Source organism: Stegodyphus dumicola, chromosome 2, assembly GCF_044657685.1.
Source record: "Stegodyphus dumicola isolate Sdum_Otavi_A_Nest chromosome 2, ASM4465768v1".
NCBI classification, from domain to species: Eukaryota; Metazoa; Arthropoda; class Arachnida; order Araneae; family Eresidae; genus Stegodyphus; species Stegodyphus dumicola.
The window spans coordinates 66,332,121-66,359,075 of record NC_140769.1 but is presented as its reverse complement, the minus strand read 5'-3'; the positions used below and the strand labels follow the sequence as shown (position 1 = coordinate 66,359,075).

Genomic DNA, 26,955 nt, shown 5'->3' with positions numbered 1-26,955 from the left:
GCATGTGTCAACACAGCGCATGAGGAGAAAGTTTTTAGCTTTGAGGTCCGGATTATAGATCATTTCGGATTATGGGTGTCCGAATTAACGACTTTTGACTGTACGACATTTACTAATTCAGAAGTCAAACAACAAAAATCAGCGTTAATTTACAAAATTTTCACAGGACTAGTTTCGATGGTTTTACCGAACCATCATCTTCAGCTGCAAAACCGCAAATGAACAAGATAGGAAATAATGTTTAGATAAGATAAGAAAGCCTGGACAAGAATAAGCAAGTGGCGCCATCTGTTGGCGAAACCAGAACTAAAACATAATTTCTCTAAAAGCCGAAGGCAAATTTGGATTGGAATTAGGATCGTTAACTAGAACAGAAAGATTTTTATGAATGTGAAATGCCTCTAGAAAATCCAGTTCTCCAATGGAAGATGTTTTTTGAATAATTTTGGCAGCAGAAAAATTGAAAGTGTGATTTTCGGACCAACAATGTTGAGCAACAGAAGACTTCTGTGTTTCCTTTTTTCTAACATATGCCTCATGTTCTTTGACGCGAAATTTTAAGGCTCTCTTGGTTTGGCCAATGTAAATTAAACCGCACTGGCAAGGAATCCTATAAATACCCCAGGAATTCATATCCGGAATGGGGTCCTTCAGTATAGAAGTTGGAATTTTATTGATGGGAGAGTAAACAACCCGAAAGTTAAATTTCTGCAAAATATGTGCAACTTTATAGCTAATTGATGGAAAGAAGGGAATGACAACAGAATTTTTATAATCTCCTAAAATAAGAGTGTGGCTTTTAGTGTGTTGAGATGAGAATTTTTTAACTGCTTCATTAATAATGTTCGGTGAAAAGCCCCTGTCAATAGCTATTGCTTTTAAATAACATTGTACGACATTTAGTAAGGAATTATAAGTCAAATAAAATAAAAACATCTGCCCTGAAGATTAAGATAATGCTGACAGATCAACTTCCCGTTCATTCCTCTACGCGACGCCCCCCCCCAGAGCAGCATGAAATTGATAAACAGATTTTGGAATGGTTAGAGAAACAAAGGGTATGCCTTTATCCATTTTTTGCAGCAATTCCACTTTTTGTTTGATAAACATCAAAACATACTTTCGCTTTGTAGATCCTTTGAAATTCTATTTGACATAATCAAAAGTTCAAGCTTACTTTTATAAAATTGCTCTAACAGTCTGCAAAAAATAATAAGCCGGATCCAATTCGAAGATTAAGGAATAAAGCAATCTGCAACATTAACTGAAATAGATAATTAGATAATTTTAGCTTAGCTTATACCGTCCCGCATGCGTAAACGTAAAAGCATTATGCGTTGACACATGCGCAGAAAGTTTGTAGCTTTGAGGTCCGGATTATAGATCATTCCAGATTATGGGTGTCCGGATTAACGACTTTTGACTGTATTTGAAACAATTTGATTCTCGAAGAATGCATGCAGAGTTAGCGAATAGAGGTCAAGAATACAAATTTAGTGTTTTATTATATATTAATTATGCATAATTTAAAGGTATTTTTTAATATAAAATAAACAAAATAAAATAATTACTCCATCAATATAAATAAAAAATTTAAATTATACATATATTATGTATCTTTTAAACATATTTATTAAAATAAAAAATAAATGTACAATTACGACATAATAATAAAACAAGGCATGCAACATCGTTCACTTCATTATTTTCCAGAAGCCGATATTTCTTGAATTTGGGGTAATATTGTTTGTAGTTTTGGTAAATCACCGAACAATATTCGAACACTTCTTAAAAATGTGTCTTAATATATTAGACATCCGTGAAAGTTTTGCCTTTGGCAACTACACATTGAGCAATAACAAAACTACATTCGTCGCTTTATGTTTGGTTTCAATTGTTTGACAAAAAATGTAATTTGTGTCTTATATCCAGAAATGGCTCTTTTTATAATCTCAAATTTCTCATTGGAATTCTGAAATATGGACTTATGTTTAGTTTGAGAATGTCATGGTATAACAGGGTTCATACGGTCCTTAAAAGTCCTTAGATTTTTTTAAATTGATTTTTGGTCCTTAAAATTCCTTAATTTTGGCCAAAATCAGCAGAAGGTCTTTAATTTTAATCATCTGAAATCTCTGTCTGTTTTTACGACTGCCATTTTGATTGTGAATTAGCATTTTGGAGGAATATTTTTGGCGATTCACTGAGGTATCTTTTGAATGGGTTCATGGGTTATAATTTGTTTCTATTTCTAATATAAGAGTGATGGGGTACTCGACGTTCTAAGCAAGAAGTGAAACATAAGCATAGCAAAATTCGTGTTTTTCTAATAAAGAGCCCTTAAACAACTTTTCGCTTTTGGGGATGTGAATTCTTTTATTAAACAGTTCTAAATTTGGTGACTTATCAACATTTTGGTGATTTTAAGATCAGCTTCCATAGAACATTTTTAATTCCGAGATCTGAGAATTTTTCGACGATTTTTTTTAAAACATCGTAACATTGAAACATTTCATTAAAATAATAGTAATATATTGAAATTATATTTAAAAAATAACATTAAAAATATCTTTACTTGTCGCTGTCATATTATTAAGTTTCATTTTGGCAACTTATTATACAATATTATGAATCTAAAAAATAAATAAGGTATAATACTATAAAGCACATGCTTCTAATCTTATCACATGGACAGGCATTATAGAAAGGAATTTTTTATTAATAAAGAAATTGAAAACTTACAATTTAAAAGATTAATTTAATATGTCTTAATGCACCATACTCATAGCCGGCACGAGGCATTTTTCCACTTGATGCAATTTCTGTGGATCCTAAATTCTGTTGCCTAGTGCCTTTCTAAATGCATCCAATGCCAGCTCTAAATTCTAAAAGATTTGCTATTTATAGATTTTGTTGTTTGGTGTGTCGTTCAATTCTAAAAATTCTGCCACATCAGCTCTGTAACTGGCCTTTGCCATATATATTTCATATTTCTACTGAATATTCATATTACTAAAGAAATAAAATTAGCCGCTTTTTCTTTACATTCTAAATGCATTTAGTGTTTTTTAGAATAACAGAAATTCTTAATTAAATCAAAAAATTCTAAAATGAAAAGGAAACGTGTTGAAGAAAGAAACTAAATATGTAAAGAAAATTATTCTTCAAAGATATGTGCAGTTATTATTATATGAATTACCCAATTATTTGTGATTTCAGACTTTTACTATAATTTCTCATTTCTATTTCCCCATATGATAGAGTTACTGAGCGGCCAGGGTTTTCGCTAAGAAAGCGCAAATTTCCCAAAACTACTATGAGAACAAATTATGTTTTTGATTTTAATGTAAAAATTCTCCTGGTATTACATACCTGGATTTGTGTACTTTTGATATATTGCTTCAATTTCTTTGACATATTTTAATATGCACGTTTGACATATTTTAATATACATTCTTACAGATATCACAAAAAATATTCTATTCTTGAAATCACAAAAATATTCAAAAAATATTCTTGCATCTCCATAACACTTGGAACATACAACTTCTACCATCATTGATGGGGACTGGAATAAAAAGCACCATGATGTGCATTCCACATCCATCTGTAACTCTATACTCTTTTGTTAGTAGTTATTCAATTAAATGTTAGTAAAATTGATGAGTTTTTAATTTGGGAGAAAATTTCTTTTTCATACTATGTTATGTATTTTAATGGGAAATGAAAGTTACCGAAGCAGTTAAAGTTTCATTGAAACATTAAGCCATTAATATTCAAACTGAAACCAACCTACCAATCTAAAACAAAGACTAAGTAAATAAATTCCTCCTTTCCCTGAACTATATTTCTTGCACACAAACAATAGTCATATGATTGTTTAGTCACTTTTTTATCTTTATTAATAATAATAATAATAATAATAATAATAATAATAAAAAGAACCTCTGTAGTTACTTCAGAAGAAAAGCTAAAAGTAATCCACATATATGAAGACTAGGAAATTATATTAACAATAACTCAGAATATAAAGTATCCTATTTTGACTGTGAATCTGATACTGTAAGTTCTTGCTGAAAGCATGAACAATGTTATGAAACTAAAGAGCACAATCATAACCAAGAAAAAGATGGACTGGATTTCAGAGATGGGAAAATTGTACCACCCTGGATTGAGTGTCTGAGTGTATAGAAGCAGATACTGTTGAATTTTCTGATTACCCAGGAGGAGAGTAGGTCTTAATGTTAAGATTTACAATACACGGCTGTAATCATGGACAGAGAGAATGCACTTGAAACTAGTGGTAGAGGATTGATTGAAGAAACATACAAATCTCTATAGCATTGTAAGAAATTTTATGTGGAAATATATTTTAATCACCAAAGAGGGCATAAATCTTTAATTATGTGTACTTGTTCTTTGATCTGGCAGTGCCAGTTGAATGTGTGTTAGATGTGAATAAACTTGGCAGTTTTGAAACCTGAATCATAATGCTCATTTACCTTTGTGATGTTATATGTGATTTGAATTATTGTTTTTTAAACCAGGATAACTTGGATTCTTGACAGTTAATGTAATATTTTATATTTTTGGCGCCCAACAGTTGCGCACAAACAGTTTTTTGATTTAGAATGCAGTGTTTTTTCGTGTTAGTGAAAAATTATACCTCGGCACTGAACGTGGCAAGATAAACGTTCAGAATACTTGTGAATGTGCTTCACCAAGAACGTGAGTTACTAAATTAGGGATTAAACTATTTGAATACTGCACAGGTAAGAGAATAAAATTATTTTTGTTGTTATTATGGCAGACAATATTGTTAAATTGAAAGCTAGTAGAAAAACTATGAGACAAGCTATTTCTAAAATAATAAATGTTGTAGAACCTGAAATTAAAAAAGACATTTGGGACAAGAATATGGTAGAAGAAAATGTATTTTTACTTACTTCTAAACAGTCTGCGTTGAAAGAAATTAATGAAAAAATGCTGGATTGTTTTAAAAGGGATGAGTTTGAAATTGAGAAAGAATGTAATACTGTGTTAGAGTATGATGAAAAAATGAGTTTATGTATTTTTAGGGCTAAAAAGAAACTTAATTAAATTCTCAGATAAGTGAACATTGAAAATGTATGGCCTGGTAACCACACTGCTGCCGTAAATGTTGAAAACAAAACTAACATTCGGTTACCTAAAATTTCACTTCCTAAATATTCTGGTGATCCTAGTTTATTTTTGGAATTTTATAATTCTTTTGAAAATGCTATTGGTAATAATAATGAGTTAACAAAGGTCGAGAAGTTTACCTATCTTAAATCCTTACTTGCAGGACCTGCTTTAAGTGCAGTATCCGGGTTTGCACTATCTAATGAAAATTATGATGCTTCTATAAGTTTAATTAAAGAAAGATTTGGACAAACAGATTTGGTAATATATTCGCACATGTATAAACTCTTGAATCTCGAACCGGTTAGAAGTTCATCCAATGTGAAAGCACTAAGAACACTTTATGATTCCTGTGAAATCAATATAAGTAGTTTAAATTCATTAGGTACTGTGTCTGAAGCTTACGGAAGCCTTTTAGGACCTGTTATTTTAAAGCTTTTACCAGACGATATGAATCTGGAGTTTACTAGAAAAAGAAACTCTTAAACAGCAATATAGCCTAACAGAACTTCTCGAATTCATTAGACTGGAAGTTGAGAGTCGGGAAGCTTCTAATTTAATAATAAACTCAAAGAAAAGGGATACAAATTACGGTGTTAAGCAGAATAAAAATAATTACTTAAAAGGGGCAAGCGTTCCTACTGCTTCGACGTTAGCCACAGTGACTAAGCCATATTGTTTCTATTGTAATCAAAATACACATGATGTAGGAAAATGTGAGAAAACAAATGAGCAAAAAAGAGCGATATTAAAAAACCATGGACATTGTTACAAATGTTTTAAGAGAGGCCATGTATCCTCCAAATGTAAAATGAAACTTCAGCCTTGTGAGTTGTGTAATGGTTTAAATCATAATAAGCTATTTTGTAAAAATATTGTTCCTGAAGTGGAAGCAGTTTCAGATGTTAAACAGAAAGTAGGAACAGTATCAGATTCTAAGCAGAATGTAATTGCATCCATGTCGTTTAACTCTAAGACTGTTTATGAAACTGCTGATAAAGGTGTATATTTACAAACTTGTACTGTTTACACTTCAGATACAGATAATACTAGAAGCCAAATGGTAAAAATCTTAACTGATGGCGGATCACAGATGTCATTTATTCGATCTGATTTAGCTAAAGAACTAAAATTAAAGACTTTAAGGAAAGAAAGGTTATATATTTATTCTTTTGGGTATATCCAGGATAGACTAATGGAATATAATGTTGTTCAAATAACCCTGAAAAGTATACATTGCCCTAATGACTCAATCACTGTTGAAGCTTTTGTTACAGACACAATTTCTGAAGCGATTATAAAAATTCCCTCCAAAAACATTTTAGAAATATAAAATCAGAAAGTTTAAAATTAGCCGATAATGGTGAAGCAGCTGAAATAAAAATATTGTTAGGATCTGATTCATATTGGGAAGTGCAAACAGGCGAAAAGAAAGGAGTAAGTAATAAATTACTTACTTCTTTCTTTGCAGTGTCTTTTATATTTGGTTGGTTCTTGGTTGGATTTTTGGAAGGTCATTAGTCTAGTGCCTGTATTTTTACAACTGGTGCTTCTCACTGCTTGAAGGAAGATAATAATTCAGTTAATGACTGTATGCGAAGGTTTCGGACTTTGGACCACTTGGGTTTAGAGGAGAACAAGAATCCTGATGATAAATCAGTCACTGAGAAATTTGAAAAAGAATTGCATTTTACTAATGGTAGCTATGTAGCTCGTTTGTTATGGAAATCACATCATGAAAACTTGAGTAATAATTTAGAAAATGCCAAGTGACGTCTAGTATCTTTGGTTAATAAACTAAAAAACAATGAATGGCTTAGGGCGAATTAAGATAGCATAATAAACGAACAGTTAAAAAATGAAATAATTGAAAAGTGCGAAATTGAAAATTGTGACAGTAGTAAAATATATTACATGCCACATTCTCCAGTGGTAAGAAAAAATGTATCAAAAACTAAAGTCCGTATCATGTTTGACGCATCTTCGAAGTGTAATGGGTTATCTCTGAACAATTGTTTGGTGCCTGGCCCAAATTTGAATCCTTCTGTTTTGGACTTGATATTGCGGTTCAGACAATACAAACATGCGTTCTGAGCAGACATTGAAAAGGCCTTTGCCTTTCTCCAGATTGGAATCTCTGAAATTGATAGAGGTTTTTATACTTTGATAATAATTACAGTTTGAAACATTATAGAATGACTCGCGTTCCTTTCGGTGTGTCATGTAGCCCTTTCATTCTGGCGTGTACTATAAAAAAGCATATAAAGAAAATAGAGTTAGAAAATGCAGATATTTTGGAGATGTTGAGCTGTTCGATCTACGTATATGATGTTTTCTATGGTACAGATTCTGTGGAACAGGCTTTTAAGTTAAGTACTGGAGTACTTTTAAGTTAAGTACTGGCACGCCTATTGCATGCTTAAAGATACAGGAATGAATTTGCGTCAGTTTAATCCAAATTCAGAGAAACTCAAAAAACTTTGGGATGATTGTGGAATAATGAAATCAGAAAATGAACTAAATAGCTCCTTAAAAGTATTAGGGCTTAACTGGTGTACGAGTAAAGATGTAATTTCCTTGACCATAGATAACTTGTGCGAAATATTAAATAGTTGTAGAAAAGCCACAAAAAGAAATATATTAAAAGTGACTCAAGAGTCGTAGCTAGGGTTTTCAGCGCCCAGGGACAACTGAATATTTCGCACCCCCTACTGCTTGCCAAGGATGGAAAACATTTAATTCTAAAATGTCGTAACATCAGTTTGGCGCTCCTTGGATTCTGCGCCCGGGAACAGATGCCCCCCTCTAGCTACACCCCTGAGGTGACTGCTACTATTTTCGATCCAGTAGGTTTCTTGGCGCCATTTGTATTACGTGCAAAATTGATAATGCAAAACCTTTGGCAGTTGGGTTTAGAATTTGACGCCGAAGTTCCAACTGATTGTAAGCAGTTGTGGTCCGAGTGGAGGGGTGAAATCGAAAAGTTAAAGAAATTTCTCGAGAATATTTCCCCGGCAAATTGAATCAAAATAAAGATATCGAACTTCATTTATTTTGTGATGCGCACCTATTAAAGCATACGGTTCAGATACATATTTTAGATCGATTGAAGAAGGGCAGGTAGCATTCATTATGGCAAAATCTAGAATTGCACCAATAAAACAAAAACTCACACTTCCAAGGTTAGATTTGCTAGGAGCATTAACATCGGCAAGACTTGGTAAAAATTTAAAAGAGCTGTTTTTAATTCATGAAGAAAATATTTATCTGTAGACTGACAGTATGATAGTGGTTCATTGGATTCATAGTGCTCATGAATGATGGAAAATGTTTGTAAAAAGTCGAGTATCTGAAATACAATCATTAACTTGGCCAAGTAACTGGAGACATTGTAATGGGAAGTCCATTCCAGCAGACATTTTATCTCGAGGATGTTCAGCCGAATATTTGTTATCTTCAAGATTATGCCAATCTGGGTCAGACTGGTTAGTTAAATCAGTGAGTGCTTGGCCTAGTAAATTTATCGTGACAACAGAGTTTTCTGATGCTGAATTAGAGCGGAAAAAGTGTATAAATGATACAACAATACTACTGTCTATTGCAGAAAATTCCTTAATTCTCTGTTGAATCTTGAAAATTATAATAAATTAATTAGAGCAATTAGAGTGACTGCATGGATATTTAGATTTATTCACAATCTGAAAAATAAAACTGACAAGAAAACAGGACCCTTGATAGCAGAAGAACTCTTTGCCGCAGAATTATATTTGATGAAAGAAGTTCAATATGAAAATTTTTTTGATGAAATTAATAGTTTAAAGTCTGGACAATTGATTTAAAAAAGTCAAACATTTATGAACTAAATTCTTTTCTAAGTGAGGAAAGAGTTTTGTTAGTACTCTCATGTTCCTCCGTGAAAAGTACTGGATAATTAGATCCAGACAAAATGTGAAATGTGTTATAAGAAACTGTGTACTGTGTCAGCGTTATAACTCCCGACCGATGCGACAAGTCATAGCACCACTACCTCCATCTAGAGTTAGAGTGCTAAGAGTATTAATATTATATGATAGTATATTTCTTACTGAAAATGTATTCTTAATTCTATTTAGTATTGTATATTTAATATTTAAAGAAATGTATATATTAGAAAATTTTAAGGTTGTAGAAATGTATAAGTGTATTTAAAATTTAATTTATTTCTGAAGAAGAAGGGGGAAAAAAAAAAAAAAAAAAAAAAAAAAAATAGATGGATTTCTTGTAATAATTCTGGTATTTTAGTTGAATTATGATAATCTTGATTTTGAAATGTCATTTGTTTAATATTATCTTGAGTCATAATAAATTCTTGATTTAAATCCTGATGCTTGAACAGGAATGTTATAATAATAATCCTTGATGAATGAAAATTTACTTGATATTCTTGAAACATATGGTAAGTTTTACATGTTCCTGATATTTATCAGGAACATGTAATTTCTTGATTACAAAAACTTGAATTTGTATTGAAATGCATAATGATTCTAGAAAATTATTCTTGAAAATGTCCATGTAACACTGATAATCTTGATTATTCTGAACTACTGTTCAGCCGGGCCCAGCGTGTAAGAAATTTTATGTGGAAATATATTTTAATTGCCAAAGAGGGCATAAATCTTTCATTATGTATACTTCTTGTTCTTGGATCTGGCAGTGCCAGTTGAATGTGTGTTAGACGTGAATAAATTTGGCAGTTTTGAAACCTGATTCGTAATGTTTGTTTACCTTTGTGATGTTATGTGTGATTTGAATTAGTGTTTTTTAAACCAGGATAACTTGAATTCTTGACAGTTAATATATTTTATAAGCATCAAAGCTGCAGATGAGATAGCAAATGTAGCTACAGATGAGGCAAGTAAATTTCCGGAACTTTGACAGAAATAATTGAGTAAAGAGAATATTTCCAAATATTTAGTGCAGCCTATGTTTTCTTAAAAAATCAAGGCCATTGATAGTAGTGATAGTAGTGAGGACATTACTTTCTGTGATTTCTATAATTTATAATATCCTTGATGTTATCAAAAACATTGGGGTAGTAGGGGATGAATTAATTGGAAAAAAAATGAATGCTGTGTGGAAAGGTAAAGGTCTCAATTAAAACTTTTAGAAGCCTGAGCACTTTGGTTCTGTCCAATATATTTACACCAGCTTTTTCTTCATTCCTTCTCTCTCTTTCTGGGTTTTGGTTTAGCTGCACCATGTGTCCCATGATAAAACTGTCAACTGGAAACTTTTTGGTGCCCCATTTCCTGAATATCAAAGAAGCTTTTACAATAAATTTACAGTAGAAGGAATAGCCAAACTTTTAAGCTGATAAACTTGGCACTACCAAAGTGAGAATGATGGATTCAAGCACCGAGCAATTCGAGAATGTTAGTAGTTGCATATCCATTCCAGTATGTGTAGCTACAAGGTCATTTGTGATGACATGAGGATGATGATGAAAATGTGACTAGAGTAGACTGCACTGTCTACTCGAGTTTGTGAGTTGCTGCTCACAACAACATCAAGATAACTTGAACAACCCTATCTACCATCATCCTTCAACACTGAGAGGAGTGGATGTTACCAAGGAACAGCATTTTCCTTCTCAACCATCCACCTCCAGTGTTGACTCTCCTACTGCAGAACCAGATTAATTTGAAAAGTGTTATTTCAGTTTGTTTTATATTCGTTCATATTTTTTTATATATTTATAGTTCATATCCAAGTAAATACTGTTGCAGAATATTTCATTTATAAAACGATACCATGTACCATAAATGTATATAGATATATGTACACACACATAAAAATATAAATTACAATGTTACACTTAAGTAATTTACAAATTTGACTTGCATAAAATTCAAATACTTGGAGTTACTATACAAATCTGCAAGAATGCTGGGTTTTATTACTTCTGCAAAAATAAATTTAGATTTAATAGATTAGAGAGTTGTTCAGACATTTATTCTCATAAATATGTGCATTAAATACTTACTTATTAATTTATGTACAATTTTTCCATTTCAGATAGCAGTATTCCTGAAACTCCTCATTTATATTCAGAGCTGAATTTTATAAATAAGCCTTTGAATGGCAATGTTTCGAATGCAGATGGTGCACATACAAAAAATAATCAGGAGTGGACTGATATCCCACATATAAAATTGTACCAAAGGGATGAAGATAGTAAAAATAATGACTTGAACACACACCTGAGAGAAATCACAATTCCTGAAATTGATCCACTGTCGAGTTTCGATCTTTCAGCCTTTAGCACTGTGTTACTCCCTTCTGAAAACAAGCCTCTAGATCCACCAGCTTTGGCTAAAATGAGATGCATGATACTTGAAGGTGGAGCGAGAATCATTGCCAGCCATCTAACAAAAGTAGATCTTGATGTCTTAAAATTAAGCAAACAGGAAGATTTAGGATTAGGTGTACTTACAGGTTTTGAACTTTTGGTTTTACCTCAAGGTCAACAACTTCGGCTGGATCTTTTAGAAAGGCAAGTATCATTTTACTAGTTCAACCTTGGCAGCTATGCTGTATTTTCTCTTAAAACTTTTTTGTTCTTTTCTCTTAAAACTTTTGTTGAAAAAAATTTTAAGTTCTGCTAAATATCCTTTCTATATAATCCTTAATTTTATTTACTGTTTTTGAGACAACATAAAGCTTTTATTAATAATTACCAGATTAAATTGTATAGTTTCAGCAATGATAAATGATTTGTATATTTACAAAGTTTATTTTTTATTTTATATATATATAGTGATTTTATATAGACTTTTTGTCGCTTTTTTATAAGAAAATAAGACTGTTTCTCTTGATATGTAATGAAAATTAATCCTGTGTATAAAATTTTTATACTAATTACTAGCTATAGAATAGCATTGAGTAAAAATCCCAGTTGTATATAAAGTATATTCATTCTACTGGGGCATAAGTAGAGGGGGTTAATGGACGAAATTTGTCCCTGTGTGCATCATCCAGTGGGTGCCAAATTGATGTTATGAGTTTTTATAATGAAATGTTTTCCAGTCTTTGCAAACAGGAGGGGTGCAAGATCTTCACTTGTCCCTGAGCATTAAAAACCCTAACTACAGCTCTGTCATTCTAAAGTATTTAATTTTATTTAAAATATAATATCTGCAATAGTAATTTTACCCATCCTGTGAATAAAAACTACTGTAAAAGGACATATGGGTAAGGATCAGATAGTTTAAAAGAACTGCAACTGCATAATGAATATTTAAATACAGTATTGGAATGAAAGTTAAATAAAAAAATGTGATTCATGATGGAAAATACCAGTCATTCATTCAATAAAATCGACTCAAAAATTAAAAAAAATTGATTAAATAAAACTAAAAATTGAATAATTATTTATTAAATTATTGAAAATATAGTTATTTTTCTACCATTTAAATATTCTTAATGCTTTTGGTAATTGTCCTCCAAAGCGGCCTTAGTAAGAATGTAGATTTAGCATGTTTCTGCATTGGTGAGAAATAAACGATTACCAGTCTATGTTTGTGCAAGAAAGAAACAGTTAATAATCTATCTGGTTTTTCGTAATTATGGTGAGGCAACATAGTGGTGTTTCATTGTAAAATACTCATTATTTACAATCTTCCTTCACCAACAACAGCAAAACAGAATCTATAGTTGATATCTAATGCATTATTAACTATAGATTCTTTTTATTAATACCAGTTGCTAAGCTATAGCTACCAAAAAGTGTGCAAAAATTAATTTTTAGTATTATTATTTTTTTTTTTTTTTGACAAAATGCTAACAAAATTGCATGAAATTAAATAATAAATTGAATTTTCTGGTATGTTTAATAATAAATAGAATTTTCTGATATGTTTATGTATGTTATTATTTTAAATAAATTTCTTATATAATGGTATGAAATATAATTAATGTACACATTAAAAAAGCTTTATTGAATTATGTTATTTTGAATAAATTGTTGACAAAATTGTATAAAATTTTATAATAAATACAAATTTATATTAAATTCTTTTTGTATGTATAGATTAAATAACTTAGGATATTGAATAAATTATTGTAGTCAGTTTCATTTTTCATAACTCATGAATGAGCTGGTTGCATGGGCATTTTCATGTTTTTCCTCATGTATAACATGGATATGAGCCAGTTTCCCTTGGAAAGCCCTCCACAAAGGCATCTCTTCTGTTGTGCAGATAGTCCTCATATGCTTTGCTGTAGCCAAATAAAACAGAAAACAAGCATGCTGATAACATTTGAATGCAAACTGCACTTCCTTAAACCCGAATTGTGCCAATGCCATTTTCTGCCATCAAGACTGTTACTGAAGACAAGTGCACTTTATTTTACTATGAGCAAAGATCTGATGCTTAAGATATTTTCAGAAAATTAGCAAAGATATGTTATTAAATGTATTTTTAGGAAATGGGATAAAACTTTACTTCAGATTGTTTTAGCTTTTAAATTCAAATACTAATATAGAAAAGTATGAAATAAAGAGGCTTTGTTTATTTCTGTATTTATTTATGCAAATTAAAGTTTAAAGCATTTAAAGTTCCTTCTGCAGTTTATTTATTTTTCATGTTTCATTTCCATGACATATCTTATGAAGTTAATGCTAAGTCAGCTTTTTATAATTATATTTTCTAAACTAGATAACTATTTCTTTCATACAGAACTGAATGCCTGAAATATTTTGTGGCAATTACCATACTAACATGTGGTGATGAAGATGTTAGAGCTCAGGTTTTGAATAAGTGGATACAAATTGCAATAGAAACTAAAACTGCACTTGGGAATCTGTATGGTTTTACTGGAATTATGCAGGGTTTAGCTTTAGAACAGGTAGATATATAAAAATACTTTTCTTATTCATAAATGCGGTACTTTAATTGCATTTGCATGCGAAAAAATATTCATTGCATTATGGTGTCTAATTATTATATATTCCAAAATGAATAACATTGCTTATAGAATGAATAAATAATATGAAATTTTCCTTTTGTTATAAAGAATTGTTTCTGTATCTCTCTTTTTATTGTCACATTTATCATGATGCCATTAAACAAAAAGAAAGAAGGCAAAAGAAACAGAAATCTATGAAACTTGGTTTAAATGTTGAATAACATTATAGTAATTAATATAATTATTATTAATATGAGAATAACTAGCTTTTGCTTGTAACTTTATTTCTTAGATATTTGGAAATTAATTGATGTAAATAAGTAAAAAAATATCTTTTTTCTCTTTCCTTTTTTTATTCCTCTGCAGTTTGTTTATAAGGATTACCTCATTATTTTCTCAATCTAATTCCTCATATTTACTTCACTGGAGATCTTAGCATATGTTGCATTACATTTGCAAAAATACTACATGGAATCTGTAACTCCATACAGCATTAATATAATAAATAAATAAAGATTAAAAGAAAGTGTTCAATTAAATATTTTTTTTAACAATGATTCATAAGTTCTCACTGAAATGTATAAAGTAAGGTTACTGGAGACTATTTACATGAAAAATTTTAGTAAACATATACAAAATTTAAATTTTAATGCAGGCTAAGAAAGCTCTGGTTAACCCTTTCGCTGTCCTCTCCTATCCGCGAAATTTCCTCCCAAGCGGCCATCTGTTTTTCGTAGCGTGCAATGTTGTTTTCTATGTACATCATAACTTTCCATACATGACTTTCGTAGTGGATGAATGTCAATGAATATTAAGTAAAATTATAAGGAAATAAAGCATAATGGAAAAATAATAATATCTCTGCTTATTTGTAACAGCAGGATAATTTGATGACATCTGATCCAGGCAGTCCATTCCTCCCATTTTGTTGTTGTAATTTTTTACAGTTCTTTTTCGTGTTCCAACATCAATCATCGAGTTATTATGGACTGTACTCATCAAACGTATATCCTTCTTATCTTTCCAAATTCACAACCTCATTTTTTTCTCTTTTTCTGCTGAGTAGGCATTGAAGCCATCTTTCACTGTCTTGTATCTTATGTAAAATGGCACGAATATTCATAAAACCAGAGCAAATTCAATTAGAAATAGAATGCCTGATTAGTGCTGCCCTCTAGGAGATATTAGAACAAACAAAAACTCAAACAAGTAAACATTTAGAAAGCGTTTTAAACGTTTAAAAGGTAGAAGAACGCTTGTACGTTATGGCCACCCTGCGGAAGTTTCACTGGAACGCGCTAGATGCGTTACGGACGATGAAGAGGTTAATAAATTGTTCATTATTTTGCCAGTTCCCCCATTAGGAAAGGGGAGTTTGTCCCATGAAGCGATTAATAAATTGTTCATTATTCTGTCAGTCCCCCCATTAGGAAAGGGGAGTTTGTTCCATAGAGAAAATTCTATAACTTAAAAAAAGTTTCACAAGAAGGAAAGAAGGATAAAAGCATGAATTTCAGTAATTGTTTAAAATTGAATTTCATTAATATAAAATTTCAAATTCCAGACCTTGTACAAAAAGACAGTTTATAACTGACAATCTTGTACGATTACATTTATGAATAAATAAATTCTTCAAAAATTTGTATTAAAAACTGGGACTTAGACAATGTATGCAAGCAGTTCCTCAAAACCTTAAGTTAATGATATTTCGAGTAACTGATGTTAATTTTTATTTAAAAGTTTTGTGATCAAGTTTGTTGCAATGTGAAAGCTTATTTCATTTAATTCATCTCTTTAACTGAGTAGATCTACAGCCAGTTGAGTTGATCAAGATGTATTTAGTTATACAATAATTTTGAAGTGCTGTTAGATATCCTTTTGTGTTGTGCTACTCCTCTTTAAAACCTGTTTGTATTAGTAAATTGTTAGTACCAGTTGATATTAGTAAATTGTTAGTACAAGTTGATCATTCTATTTTACATGATGACTTGTAGAACATATATTAATTGCTTGGAATTTCATTTAGATCTCTAGGTTACGGTCAACATGGTTAAAATTAAGACAAACCTGCACAGAAAATGCTTTTACATATGAAACAAAACTTCGACCTACGATAAAAAATATGCAAGAATGCTCCAATCCACAAGCTCCTAATACTTGCATTCCATATCTATTATCATTGATTCTTATATTGCAACAACATTTGGATATTTTATCAGGAAAAGATTTTTCCCAAGAGAATGAAGAAAAGCCCTATATTTCACCTCTAGAAAGCTTATCATCTTCAAACAAAGAAAAAGGTAAGTTTATACTTAAAATTTATGTTTCTTATTTAATATAAGTCTTGACCAACATTATATGAAACCTGTATGTGTTTTTACTGTAAATGTCAATTTTGCTGAATATCTCTTATATGATAATGTTCATTGTATTACATTATTAAAAACATGTATTTTTGTAATATTTATCAATCAAGTTAAAAAAATATAGTTATATTTTTGCCAATGAAAAAATTCTATAAATTTTATGAAGTGGTGTCCCCTTTTGTGTTATAACTCTCTCTTTTAACTATTACTCTATTAATAAGTATAACTATTACTCTATTCTTAAGTATTATATATAAAAATTTAACTATTACTCTATTCTTAAGTATTATATTACTTTGTAATACTGTTATGATTCAAAATAATCTTGCATATATTTTTCTCTAATTGTGTATACTACAGTTATTGTAACTAGTTAAGATTGGATTTAAACTGTAAAAGGAAGAAAAAAAAAATTGAAACACTTATACGAGGGCCATCCAGGAAGTAGATTACGTTTCCGTCTGTGTCCGCTAGGGGCGGGGCTAGCGCGGCCATCTTGGGGTCAGAGCGTTGCGCAGCTCAGTCTGCATCTAGCCGTGCTAGTGAGAGGTTCGTGCTGTGCTCCGTTCAGATACTGTGACGGTTTGAAATGTCTGCGTTAATTGAAAATCCCGCGAGCTGCGAAGTGCGCTCAGTAATAAGGTTTCTGACTGCAAAAAACTGTAAACCGATAGAAATCTATCGGCAGCTTCGTGAAGTGTATGGGGACAACATTATCACTGAAGGTGGAGTGCGTCAGTGGGTCATAAGATTTCAAAATGGCCGAACCAATGTTCACGACGAAGATCGAAGTGGGAGACCCAGCATAGTGACCGCCGAACTTCTCGAAAAAGTCGATGCTAAAGTCCGTGAAAATCGAAATTTCACAATAACGGAACTTTCTTTGAGTTTTCCACAAATTTCGCGAAGTTTGTTGCACGAAATCATCAGCGAAAAGCTTGGTTACCACAAGTTTTGTGCAAGATGGATTCCAAAAATCTTGACAGAGGACCACAAAAATCAGCGAATGGCTGCAGCGTTGAACTTTTTGGACGCTTACCATAAGGATGGTGACTCTTTACTCGATCGCATCGTTACTGGTGACGAAACATGGGTGAAACATGTGAACTGTGAAACGAAATTGCAATCAATGCAGTGGGGGCACACAAGTTCTCCCCAAAAACCCAAGAAATGCATGCAAACAATGTCGGCAAGGAAGATGATGGCGACTGTTTTTTGGGACAGAAAAGGTGTAATTTTGGTGGACTTCCTGGAAAGAGGCACTACAATAAACTCTCAAAGGTATTGCCAAACTCTCCAAAAACTCAGAAGAGCAATTCAAAACAAGCGCAGAGGAATGTTGAGGTCTAAGATCTTGTTGATTCACGACAACGCCCGACCCCACACGGCAAATGTCACTCGTAAAGTTCTTGAATCTTTTAAGTGGGAGTTGTTTCCTCATCCGCCATACAGTCCCGACCTGGCACCGAGCGACTTCCACCTATTCCCAGCAATGAAGAAGTGGCTGGCTATGCAGCGTTTTGATGACGACGCACAGCTGCAAGAAGAGGTAACGAAGTGGTTGAAGACGCAGGCGGCCGAATTTTTCGACGAAGGAATTTCCAAGCTCGTACATCGCTACGATAAATGCCTTAATTTGTATGGTGACTATGTAGAAAAGTAGTATTTGAGTGTGGCTTTCATCTGTATATAATAAAATTTGTTTCCTATACTTTGTTTATTTTTTTATTCCAAAACGTAATCTACTTTCTGGATAGCCCTCGTAGTTCGGTATTAACTGATAGTAATTATGTAGCATGTTCATAACATCTAATTAGAAACTATAGTACTTATTACTGGACTCAACCTCATGATTCACAGTGTTCATTATCATAACATACTAATTAAGGGGGAATATACAAAAAAAAAAAAAAAAAAAAAAAAAAGATCAAATTTGCTACCTAAATGAGGGACAAACTACGCTAATAAGCACCAAAAAATTACCTAAATAAATGTTAAAATTAATTTTTAAAAACCCGTTTACCAAATTAAAATTGTTTTAGGAATGGTTTATGTTGAAGGAGTACAAAGTGCTAAATCTCCTCACCAGATATTAATTGAGTGTACATATATTTGAAAGGTCCTAGGATAACTCTAAGGAATATATAGCATAGCATAATTGCAGCAATTTTGGTGGTTTCAACAGTCTGCTGTTTTGATACATAACTTAATTTGTTTTAGAAATCATTGAATTAGTATGGAGAAATCAATTTCCAGTATTACTGTTCTTTGAATCTTTTCCTTAACAGGCTTGTTTTGAATTTTAGGAAAAGAATTCTAAGGTTAGACTGGCTGGATCTGGTAAGGCAGGAGGTTGCATAATCATTGTTATTTAGTATGTAAGCCTGAGTAGAAAGAACCATTTCACTTATGATTTTCATAGTTTCTTGAAAGGACTTGTTGTCCTGTAGGTATACATTCATGATAAATGATCTGACAAAGGGAATACACTTTTATTATTCTTGTGAAGGATTGTACTTAGTAGATTATGATTCATTGAAGGTGCAGAGGAACTTAATATGCCATGCCCCATTTTCATTAAGCTTTGCATGGCAATCATTTCTTTCTTTTTATTCTATTTTTTATAAGTTAAAAAAGTCTGGGATGAACTTAGCTTATACTTGTGAAGAACATCATGAAGAATGCTGTGAAATATTGTTTTGCTAAAATTAGTTCCAGTGCTTTCATCCAACATGTTGACTGGTAACTAAATAAGAGTTCATGAAGAAACTGCGTATTTTTTCAGTGTTGCTTGTGGAACAGCTGTGCACTTTTTTATTGTCCTTCAACTATCAGACATTGGGGGGGGGGAAGATACTGATCAGGTAATAAGCAGTTTACTTATAAAAAATTTGCTGTGTCCTGTATAACAAGTACACTCACTGATCAAAAACAAAGCTTCAACAACATGCCAAATATCATGGCTCGAGAATTTAATGCTTGAAATATCATGGGTTGAGATTTCTAGTCTTCGTTTGAAATATTGTCACTCATTATCCTGTGCTAAGCTGCTGAATGTTCGGTACTATTCCGTTAGAGCGGTGTCAGTTAAAAATGAAGGAAAAAAATTAGAAGAAAACGATGCTCCAGCAACACGCCAAATATCGTGGCTTGAGAATTTAATACTTGAAATATCATGGGTCGAGATTCCTAGTTTTCATGTGAAATATTTTCACTCATTATTTTGAGTATTTTTTTAAAATTTATGTTTGAAATATCGTGGCTCGAGATTTCTAGTTCTCGTTTGAAATATCATCACTTTTTTTTTTGGCCATATTTGACCATTTTTTAATGCGATGAATTACACAATTACCTGATGACAAAGAGGCTGCCATAAGATTCTTTCACAACAAAGAAATAATTCATGGCAATAGACTTAGTTCTCAAAAGCATCCGATTAAGTTGACTTTTGACTCGAACAATACGGCGCTGTTACATATATTTGTGATGTGGGAAAAAAAAAAAAAGAAAAGATTGAAAGCCAAAACATGGTCTGAAAGCTCCCATCTTTCTTTCCTCAGTGCTGTTATTTTTATCTATCTGAGGTGTCAAGAATTGACATCGATTGGATTTTGCCAACTTCAGTCAGAAATCAGCCATAGTATGACGATAAATTGGAATAACTACTTTAAAGGTCTTTTTAAAAAAGAAAAACAACTTTGGACGTGTTCTTTCGGAACAATGGGTATTCGAGGGTTCATGCCGGGAAAGCAAAGAAAAATTTTTTTTCGCCATTCTTGATCATTGTGCTACAACTTTGATGACACAATCATTCAGGAAAACATTGCGGATGGCAGCATTATATTTGTATGCTGATGGAAAGGATACAAGAAAGAGGAATTAAGAAATGCTGGGTATGAACATTTCACTGTGAATCGCAGCTATAATTTTGCAGACCCCAAAACTGGATGCCATACCCAAACTGCAGAGCGATTGTGGAGCAGTGTTAAATGGAGAAATAAACAGCAGGCCACTGCTTGCCACCTATTTGATGGAATTTATGTGGCGTCGGTTATATTTAAACACTGGAATTTTTTCTGCAATATTAAATGATATTTATAATTTCATTCCACTTGTTTAGATTGAATAAACTTTGTTTTGTTATTTTTTATTTATGTGTAGAATATTATAGATTAAAAATAAAATTTACTTTCTTTAAGAATTAAGAAATTTAAAAAAATACTTCTTATGGAACTGATTGTTTCTAGTTTTTTGAACTGTATTATTATTTAATAATTTTATATTTGGCAAAAAGTGGGGGCAGAAAAAGGGGCACATTTTTAACTAACGTCGCTGTAACAAAATAGTACTGAATTTTCTCAAGCCTACTTTGCCAAAAATGCCTGTTGGAAGCATATGTGAAAATGAAATGCTGATACATAAAGTGTCAGAGGGCAAGGATAAGTTTTAAATGACTCAAGTACCTCATGTTAAATGTTTTTCCTTAGAAAGAAACTGTCCCACTAGCTGGTTCATGTCACATGACCAAGAAATCGAAAGTTCCAACATTCTACATATCTAAAGAACTGTGTAAATAGTGTATATGTGAATTAGAGACTGTCAAGGCCGGAGTGCTTAATTCACTCTCTAAGAACTTAGCTTTGAACATTTGACTTTGCCAAAATAACAGCGCCACCTCTAGCTGTAAGGTGCAATTGCACCATAATTTAAAAAATTACCGTGATTGGCCTTAGGGCAATAAACGAAATCAACTAGTAAAAACTCACAGTAGTTGAAGATAGTAGCAAAGTGATGATCCATGGATAAATTTGACTGGAGAAAACTGTATAATTCAAAGAAGGCTCTAGTACCTGTTTATTACTATTAGGTTGCTTCTTGCCGTGCTATAAGATAAAGATATGATCAGGTATAAGAAGCATTTAGGTTTCACATGTTATTCTGTGCCATGTGTGTCCAAAAATATTGCAGCTGGGCCTTTAGATCTCACATATTCATGTGCTGTGGAAGCTGATTCCACAAGTGCTTAACTGATAAATTTTGGGACAATAAAGTGAAGAAAGTATAGCAACCTGCTGCAAGCATTCCCAAGAAACATTTGCTTATGTCAACAAGCATTATTTTGCTCAAAAATGCCTGTTGGAAGCTCTTTTAACGTCTGATTGCAGAATGTCCTGCACATACCAAGGTCCTACACATATTCATTTGCGGTTTTGCAGCTGAAGATGGTGGTTCGGTAAAACCATCGAAACTAGTCCTGTGAAAATTTTGTAAATATAACGCTGATGTTTGTTGTTTGACTTCTGAATTAGTATTTATTCGGCGTGTTATTGTGTCTTAACATACCAAGGTATTGAGAATTTTCATATTATTAATAGGAGAGATCGACTATCATATCATTTCGCTCCTCAGATCATAACACCAATAGAATGAATTCATAGAAAAGGCAAGCTAGAAGCTCTCATGCTTGAGCATGATTATGACAGGCTTCCATACATTGCTAAAACTATATGACTTCAGTCTGTAACATTCCAAGTCCTCATTCATGATACCATTGCAAATGTGGCTGATTTTCAATGTCAAAATACATATGAGCATTGTGACATCAAATATTTTTCTCCTAAGAGTCTGGAAATGGTTTGGCCAGAGATTTAAAGAAGATGATGCTGCCTGCCTGTCTATATAGTGACTAGGAAACTTTTGGCACTGTTTGTGCTTACCAATAAACCAAAATCAGAAACTGATGCAACCTATGAAAAGACTCTTGGAGGTTATTTTTATGTATTGTGTTTTTATTCATTTGTTGAGACTACTGTCTACTAGACATGCCTCTAAGTCTGTTAGGAGGTGCTAAATTTGATACACAACTACCAAATTTAGCACCTCCTAACAGAAAATAACAGATCCAAAAGGCCTAAATGGTAGATAATTTTTAAAGTAGCCATCTTTCTCTCTCTCTCTCTTTTTTTTTTTTCCAAGTCAGTGATAAATCCTTTTCAGAGTTTGTTTCTTTAACAAAATATTTTTGACTTAGAGGCATGTCTAGTAGACAGTAGTCTCAACAAATGAATAATAACACAATGCATAAAAATAACCTCCAAGAGTCTTTTCATAAGTTGCATAATCATAAATACAACTGTAATCATTTATGTATCTGCGTGAAACACAGCTGCATGCCAAGCTTTCCAACAATCTAACATTTGCAACTAGGTGCACTATATCTTATCAACAATGTAGTTATTTTATAATGTCAAATTAATTGCACTGTAATTAGACTATTCTCTCTAGATATAGATATAAGAGATGTTATATTAAAACATTATATTTACTTTTAAATTTTATGTACATCATATAACAAATTGAAATAATTTTATTCTACATTTGTCTTATATAGCCAAAGTACTTACTTTAGGACTGCCATGGGAAAAAACTGCTGCTGATTATGGACTTCAGCTCCTATTAACTCACCTAGAGATTGGACGATCTATAACTCAGCAATGGCCTATGTATAAAAGAAACAGTGAGATTGTTCTAGAAAATGTAAAATATGATGATTTGATGCTTGATATGTTTAGGACAGAATTTCACATGAAGTTTTTATGGGGTAGTAAAGGTTGCCATGTTGCAGGCAAAGAGAGATACTCAAAATTTCTTCAAGTCTTAAATGTCATGTCTGAGCGATGTGAGCCTGATTAATATCATTCCTAATGTTTATGTATTTCAATACTCAGGGCTTGTAACTTAGTAAATAATACAGGTGCGTATTGATTTATTTGTATTCAGTAACTTGTCATTCAAGAAAAAATATTCTTGTCAGTATAATCAGAATTCTCTTTACGAAAAGGTGAGAAAGTAAATATATTTTTTTTTGCAGAAATTAAAATATTAATAAATGAAAAATATACTAAAAATTTATTTGGCTTAGAAGCAAATAAGGTAGTCTAGATAAGTTGAGGTAATTGATTATGGCAAAGCACTCAAGGATTATCTATCTTAGGGAATTAAAGAGAAGAGGTGCTTAAATGGAAGACTTTCTAAGAGAAGCTAGCTTTTATTCATGTTATATGTAGGAGAAAATCACAAAAATGCCCATGCAATCAGTCTTTTTGCTGCATTGGGCTTCCTTCATTTGGATTTTACTGGGTGTGGAAAGATGATTTTTAACACCAGGGCATTATTTAAAAAAAAAAAAAAAAAAAAAAAAAAAAAAAAACTTCTTATCTCTTTAAATTCTGAAATAGACTACAGACTCTGAAAAAATCCAATCTTAATAAATAACAATTAGTCAAGCAACAAATAAGCTGAACATTTATTATTTTTTATATGACTTTTTCGAGACTACAGACAAATCAATGGGTACCTGTATAGATATTTCTGCACTTCAAATTTTTTGTACAATGTAACATACAAAATTACATAGGCTAGCAAATGTGTAACTGCCACACTGTTTAATGCAATATTGTAATATTTCCTGTTATATAAAAGTGAGCAAATTGCTTTACTGCATTCTCTGAACTTATTCAACTGTATGAAACTTCAGTTACCATACAACTGTCTGTTTATGTGCATTCCTTTACAAAATGTACATAAAAAGAGTAGTTGTATGATGAATGAAGTTTTATTTAATATATATATATATATATATATTTTGTATTTTATTTAGAGTGTTATGGGGAAGATTAACACACAGTTAAAAAATTTCAAATTTCATGTTGCTGAGCTTTATCTAGCTACGAAACCGATTTTTTGTATATAATGTAAATGTGATTCTTAAATTATCTATAGTACTATAAAACTCATTTCTTGTGGATTTGAAAATAAAAAGTTAAAATAATTTCTAGTATAATAATAAAAATATTAAATAATTTCCATAAAAATTTTCTGTAAAATGATTCAGAAATTTCTTATTAACTCTTTGTATTTAATATTTGGAATATTTTATAACTTAATATATATCAGTTTCCAAAAGAAAAATTACTTCTAAATTCCAAAGATTAGGTAATTTGCAATTTGGAATTACATAAAGAAATTGGTTCTCATGTATTGCTCTACCTTTATAGTAATTTGAGAGATTGTAAGCATAATGCTGGGTTTTATAAAAGGACAAGCTTGTATTTGTGCAGATTTCAGAAAAAACAAAATTTCATTCATCTGTTTGAATATGAAAGTATGGTAATCTTCATGAATTGGCTTGTTTTTGAAACTTAAAAAATAAGGTGCAAATAAATCATCCAACATTTCCCTCTGTAATCTCATCAAATGAGGTTCATACTATTTGGATTATATTTATCATATATAATCTTATCAAGGATATAGCTAAAACATCTATATTGTTTTTACATCTGGCTCAAATAAATATTGTAAACTGTTTTAAATTCGATTAAATAGGGAGAGGGAAAAATACTTCTTATACTTACACCAATCTGATACAGGTAACTTTTTGCTTTAAGTATCGATTGAATCTTAAGCATATTCAGGTAGTGCATATATGTATATATTACATGAGGAAATCATTTATTGAATCTTTTATATTGAGTTAAATGATTGTTAATACTAAATTTACTTTCTTAAACTATACAGAATTTATTATAATTTAGCTGATAACCCTAATTAGAGCATAAAATTTATGGCTTTTAATATATTTTTGATTGATATCTAGGGGATGATTAAAAAATTTTAAATGCTGTATTGCATAAAAAGTGTGTGGATCTTTTCATTTTATTATATAGTAATGACCAGTGTCCTTTTGGAATATTTTCAGAAAGCCGAAGATATATATATATTTGAAAAAAAAAACTTATATTAAATTATTAATTTTTGCTTAAGTTTTTTTTTTTTTACTTAAAGATGTAATCTTTCTGTTTAGTAATTCTAGCAGTATGAGCATATGCAATAACAGTATACTTTCTTCTCAAGATTATGAAGACATTTTAATTTGTGTTTGCAAAGAAATTACAAGAACTAAATAAATGTGCACGGATTAAATTTCCCAAAGCCAAGGAAAGAATAATTACACATTCATCTACTGCGGACTGCAACCATATGACTTACATTCTCGATTTTTGAGTGCAAAGAACATCCAATTAATCCCAGATTCAATCATGACTTCCATATTGCCTGAGCACACTCTTCGTAGTACACAACACAATTTGAAACTTCTTAATTATCCCATAAAAGATGTATTTTTATTTATGACAGAATACAGTACAGATCTAAATCCCTTTACTCCCCTCTCATTCCTAGCCTTTCATTTTGCATTCATTCAAGGAAATAATTTTATAATGTTATGCTAGTGCAACTAAGATAATTTTTACCATTCTTCTTTACTACTTAATACATCTACACTTCTAAAAAGCATACTGTATAAATGTATTATGACCAATTAAAAAGCACGTTATGGCAGAATAACCTTTAGTGACTTGTGGAAGTAATTTGAACACTTTCCTATGTACATTTTTGTATGTGATTTTTTTCTAGTCAATGTATATATATATATGTATATGTAATACAAGCTTTATGTGGATGTACGTATATATTGTCTTTAACATTTTGTAAATAGAAAGAATTGCATACTGCTTATATAGCTTAAGAAATTTGTTACTCTCAACATTTTAATAATTAAAGAAATAACTGAAGTGATTCTGTAGTGATAATTAACAAAATTTATATTAAATACAGGAAGAGAAATCTTTCAGATTTATTATTTGCTTGAAAGAGGGAGAAAATTCTTAAGTAAATTTTTTCCCCTAAAACTAGAATGTTATGAAAGGGGAATTATCGGTTTAGTCTCTTTTTGAATACTTAAACATTGAGAAATTCAATTGAGAATTAACAAATCTCTAATATTAACCATCTGAGTGGCTTGACTGCTTTTATTAAATTGTAAGATTTTTTACCACTTCATTTTTATATATTAGCTTATAATTTAAAATATTTTGTTTTTTTACTTCCTTTAAGAGTAAATATGATCTTTAGTAATTATACAAATTTAGCTAATAAATGCTGCTATTTAAATACAGATATACATGAACAGGTACAAAAGGCTGTGCCACTCAGAAGGTTTAAATTATGTTCTTTAAAAATATGCTTGCAGATGAGAGCAGAAACTGAATATACGATGATTTTGTGCTTTCAAGTAATTTATAATTGAATGTAATGAATGACATTTGACAGCATATGACAAAATAAAAAAAAACTAAGAATTTCATTGTTCCTGCTTTATTTTCTTTTCATTCCTTTTCCTTTCTTCCACTTTCTGTTTTGCCTAAGAAAAGAGAAACTATCAAGTATTAAGAAAATAGATGCTATGAAAAACATGTACAGTACAAAGTCTGTAATCTGGACATCCATTATACAGGATAATCTATAATCCGCACCTCAAAGCCACAAACTTTATGCATGCGCGTAAAGAATGCGCAAACATTACGCATGCTCTGAAAGAAATGTTTAATAATGTAAACAAATAAATATTAAGCTTTTTTTC

General features: G+C 31.3%; 2 protein-coding genes across 4 annotated transcripts in view; one reads left to right on the top strand and one right to left on the bottom strand.

Moving 5' to 3' along the window:
* The window catches only part of LOC118183743 (SH2 domain-containing protein 3C), a 333,243-nt gene extending 306,566 nt beyond the window's left edge, over nt 1-26,677 (top strand). For all 3 annotated transcript variants that reach the window (XM_085810737.1, XM_085810739.1, XM_085810738.1), the window contains 4 exons: nt 11,218-11,695; nt 13,881-14,049; nt 16,136-16,409; nt 22,867-26,677. In XM_085810737.1, the coding sequence (XP_085666863.1) occupies nt 11,218-11,695; nt 13,881-14,049; nt 16,136-16,409; nt 22,867-23,168 (1,223 nt within the window). In that variant the 3' untranslated portion in view covers nt 23,169-26,677. The remainder of the gene's footprint in view (nt 1-11,217; nt 11,696-13,880; nt 14,050-16,135; nt 16,410-22,866) is intronic.
* Nucleotides 23,662-26,955, bottom strand: part of Uch-L5 (ubiquitin carboxy-terminal hydrolase L5) — a 61,345-nt gene continuing 58,051 nt past the window's right edge. Inside the window, exon 11 of the mRNA XM_035353344.2 lies at nt 23,662-26,736. Within this exon, the coding sequence (XP_035209235.1) occupies nt 26,677-26,736 (60 nt within the window). The 3' untranslated portion in view covers nt 23,662-26,676. The remainder of the gene's footprint in view (nt 26,737-26,955) is intronic.